Source organism: Rhagoletis zephyria, unplaced genomic scaffold (assembly GCF_001687245.7).
Source record: "Rhagoletis zephyria isolate East Lansing unplaced genomic scaffold, Rhagoletis_zephyria_1.1 Rzeph_scaffold_04122, whole genome shotgun sequence".
NCBI lineage: Eukaryota > Metazoa > Arthropoda > Insecta > Diptera > Tephritidae > Rhagoletis > Rhagoletis zephyria.
The window spans coordinates 31602-36289 of NW_016161205.1; the positions used below are offsets into that span (position 1 = coordinate 31602).

At 33.2% G+C, this 4688-nt stretch overlaps 1 protein-coding gene across 1 annotated transcript; it reads left to right on the forward strand.

Moving 5' to 3' along the window:
* The first annotated feature begins 1724 nt into the window (after nucleotides 1–1724).
* Nucleotides 1725–3821, forward strand: LOC108370289 (cytochrome P450 9b2-like). The gene is made up of 3 exons (XM_017625594.1): nucleotides 1725–2252; nucleotides 2325–2961; nucleotides 3019–3821. Exons 1-3 carry the CDS (start codon nucleotides 1740–1742, stop codon nucleotides 3183–3185), a joined length of 1317 nt encoding a protein of 438 aa, XP_017481083.1. The 5' UTR covers nucleotides 1725–1739; the 3' UTR covers nucleotides 3186–3821.
* The last annotated feature ends 867 nt before the right edge of the window (nucleotides 3822–4688 follow it).

The window sequence follows — 4688 nt, forward strand, 5'->3', positions numbered from 1 at the left end:
TATGTTCTAGCCGATAAATCGAATTGCATCGATGCAATATTTCGATGTATCACAACGAAAAAAACATCAATGTGTTTTTTTCACATCCCTTCCTAAAATGCTTAATTTGCTCTTAATACTTGTCATCTTCATTTCAAAACCAAATGCACTATCTTTAGTAAAAAAAAATTGCATATATGTTTTACGCAAATTACTTACTCAGTCATTAAGTACCAAATTAAACAAAATGCAAATTTAGGCAAAAACCGCAAACCGCGATGAAAGGACTTATTTACATATCGCACACCGTCTTCAAAAGAGGCACAACTAAAAAAAAAATTGGCATAAATCAATTGGTAGGACTTTTCTGGCTCAGCGAATAAAAGCCTAACGAACTAACGCCTAATTTTTCGAAATGAAAGAATGCCTAAAAAAGAACGCCTAACAAGAAAGTGAAAGAACGTCTAACTTTAAAAATGAAGGAAAGCCTAATTTTAAAAATGAAAGAAAGTCTTAATTGTTAGGGTTTCTTTCATTATGAAATAACGCCCAATGAAAGAAGGCCTAACAATCCGAATAAAATTCTTAGAACTTTAAGAAAATATATTTTGGAAGGAAAAAAAACGTATTTTTAAATTATATTGAACTATAAGTTATGTAAATACAGTTAAATTTTCAACAACTATAGCTCTACATAGAGGGCATTTCAGAAAGTTTTCAGCTGCGCTAACTTTTAGCTCATTATGACAGTTCGAGCAAATTTTTAAATGCCGACATGGCAAAAATAATATATTTGGCTTTGAAACCAAACACAACACACATCGCACTATTACTTTCGCCAAAATAATTATTTGCTATGTTTGCATCAACAGTCTCGTCGCCATCATTATTTTCATCCTCGCTATCATCATCATCCTCGTTATCACTGTCATAAGGAAGTCCATTGGTTTCAAATATGTCTTCATCTGGTTCTAGGTCAACACAAATTTTATTTTTTCCGAAAACCATTGATGAATACAAATATGCAAGAATTATTTACACCATTCATGATTTATTATGAAAAGCAATGGTTGCGAAAGGTAAGTTCCCTTTTACAAAATGTTAAAATGAAGGTATTAGTTTTGCCTTTTACAAAATGCAAACACCACCTTGTAAACATTCCGTAAAAGGCAAACAATCAAAAATTGAATAAATACTTAATTAGGCGTTTCTTCATTTTTCATTGTTAGGCTTTCTTTCATTATGACGAAGCACCTAACAATTTTAATGAAGAAATGCCTAAAATGTTAGATATTCTTTCATTATGAACAACCGCCTAATTCCTATATGAAATATTTAGGCAATATTTCATTTTTTTTTAGGCGTTAGTTCGTTAGGCCTTTATTCGCTGAGCCGACTTTTCTCAAATTAGTGCAAATGTTTCTTCATGATTATATCTCTAACTAGAAAATTACTGTTATACCTGTTCTTCTATTAATTGAGTTGAATCTGTACGATCCACAAGCAGTTATATTTCCGCATCTGATTTTGGAATTGTGCCTCTTTTGAAGACAGTGTGCGATATGTATTATTGGGACAATCCATGGCAAGTGTTATATCTTGTCTATGTCACAATTTTGCGGTCAAAGTAATGAAATATGCGCATCTGAATGCAAGGAAGGGAAATTATTTTTATTTGGATATTCTTCGTATAAATTTTTTTGTTATAAATAATTTCACAACACATTTTCTTTACAAAACTTAATAATGCAATCGATTTTATGTATTTTAGTGACATCGCCGGCTTTTACAATTTCCGTTCGCCTGTGTTCCTGGTTCAAAATCCAGAGTGTATTAAAAAAATGACTGTGAAGGACTTCGACCACTTCGTAAACCATACACCTTTTTTCAGTGGTGATGATGACCCACTCATTAATGGTATGTTGACCGTCATGAAGGATCAACGCTGGAGGAATATGCGTAACACACTTTCCCCAATTTTCACCACCTCAAAAATGCGTGCCATGTTCTGTTTGATGAACGAATGCTTCAACGAGAGCTTGGACCGTTTAAGAGAGAATACTAAAGGCGGCAAAACTATTGATTTGGAACTAAAAGGATGGTTCACTCGACTATCAAATGACATTATCGCCTCAACAGCTTTTGGACTAAAGGTCAATTCTTATGAGAATCAGAACAATGAATTCTACACCATCGGGCTGTCAGTTTCAAATTTCCGCGGCAAGCAAATGATAAAGTTCTTTATTGCAACTACTTTACCAATAATTAAGAAAGTAAGTTCTATGTCTGTATACTACGTAGGATTGAATCAAATTTTTAGGGAAAATTTTTAATTATATTTTTAGATTCTGGGATATAGAATATTTGACGAAGAAAAAACCGATTACTTCAAACGACTTGTTATAGATACGATGAAATATCGTCAAGAGCACAAAATACACAGACCTGATATGATCCAACTATTAATCGAAGCTAAAGAGGAGTCTGATCAAAAATGGTCAGACGATGACATAGTTGCACAGTGTTTCATTTTCTTCTTCGCTGCTTTTGAAAACAATGCCAACTTCTTGTCAGTAATTAGCCACGAGCTGATGGAAAATCCAGATGTACAGCAGCGTTTGTATGAAGAAGCAATTGAAGTGCGTGACGAACTAAATGGAAAACCATTAACCTATGATGCTATGGTGAAGATGAAATACATGGACATGGTCACTTCGGAAACATTACGAAAATGGTCTCTTGCCGGAATGACTGATCGTTTATGTTCGAAGGATTATGATCTCACGGATGATGATGGAAACTTGATATTCAAATTTAAGGCCGGCGACTATGTGTGGTTTCCCATAATTGGAATGCATAACGACGAAAGATACTTTGAAGATCCTGATTCTTTTAATCCTGAACGATTCAGCGATGCTAACAAAGACAACATCAAGCCTTTCACCTATTTGCCTTTCGGTGTGGGACCACGTATGTGCATTGGTAAGTTAGAATGCATTTTTGAATTTAATAAATATTATAATTAACTTTATGTATTAGGTAATCGATACGCACTCATGCAAGCCAAAGCTATGATGTATTATTTGATTTTGGACTTCAAGTTCGAGCGATCTCCAAAAACTGTGAAGAACATTATGGACGATATTCGCGGATTCCAAATCAATCCAACTGGAGGATTCTGGATACGCCTCGTGCCGCGCAAATAGTTTTGATTTTTTATCACATATCTAAACTGATCATGGTGGAATAATAACAAGGTGTTGTCAGTAGCGACGTGTTTGTTGTAATATTTGACAAGATCGGCATGCTTATTTTCAGTGCTTCCGATCTTAATTTTTATACTACTATACGTTGGGAAATAGTATCTAAAATACTCCATTTTAGTATTTCGTTTTATAGCGATTTTTAAAGAACTTGGTGTTTTCAGAACGATATTAATATTTAAAATTGCTGGATTTGTATTATTTTTGTCCTCAAAATATAAGATATAAAAGATATCGTGGTTATCAATGGAAAAATACGTACACAAAAATCGTATGGAAAGGCGATTTTTTTATATTAAATATCTTTTGCTGCATTGTCATAATATCGAGCCAAATGGACTACTGATACACTAGAATAGAGCGGCAGCACGGTTAGATTACGATTTCGCTTATATTATCGGTATTTATGTGTTTTAATCTATTTAAAAAATCATATACAGTCTTATAGGAAATTTCTTTATTTTACGGCCTTTACTTTTTCATAACTTACAATATATGTCCAAGCTGTGTGGAGCTAACGATACAAACATATATTCAGGCTTATAAGCTTGTAACTATACATTTTCCTACATTTAATTTGAAATAGTAAGCACATACGGATTAAAAGTAATAAATAATTAGTACCTTTTCTACTACTTTAAAATGCGTGACCGGAATAGACCTGCCGAAAAAGTGAGGTTAAGTTACTGACAACACCTTGTTATTATTACATCATGTAAACTGATAATTAATGCTGACTTCATGTGAATATATGTAAATAAGGTCAATTGAGTTTATTTCCCACCCTGGTGCGAAATAAAGTCAATTGACATTATTACCTTTTCAGAAGCGAAATAAAGTCATCAAATATTTGGAAAAAAAGTCATTGACGCTATTTCCTCATTCAAATGGAAATAGCGTCAACAATGCTTAAAGTATGTCGATTCATAGAAAAAAATGTTGTTCTTACAATAAACATTGGCCCGTAAGTGTTGTTTTTTAATATATGAAAAAGGTTATTGCCAAATCCTCAGTGTTGTGATATTAATCCAAACACAATCATGAACTATCACCAATTGATTTTTTTAAACAAATTTAAATTACGAATATGTAAAAACGCGATGCGAAAAACTAAACGCCTGCGCACAGCTGAAATACGAGAAATATTTGAAGAAAGGGTGTAGAAATGATCCATAACTTGCAAAACATGTTTCGTTTCCACAAAAATAAAGCGAACACTATTAAATTGAAGAAACAGTCCATGTCCAAAAACACCGGAGGAACACTGAATGAATTCTGTGTTTTAAATTAGCATATTTTGAACGAATTCGGAATGTCTAAGATGGAAAAGAAACCAACCTTTCTATAAGGAAACAATTACAGAAAAAGACTTTTCTTACACTGTATTCATGTCTCCGCCAGCAATTTGTGACGACATCATTTAAAAGCAGCTAAGTAGAATGACGA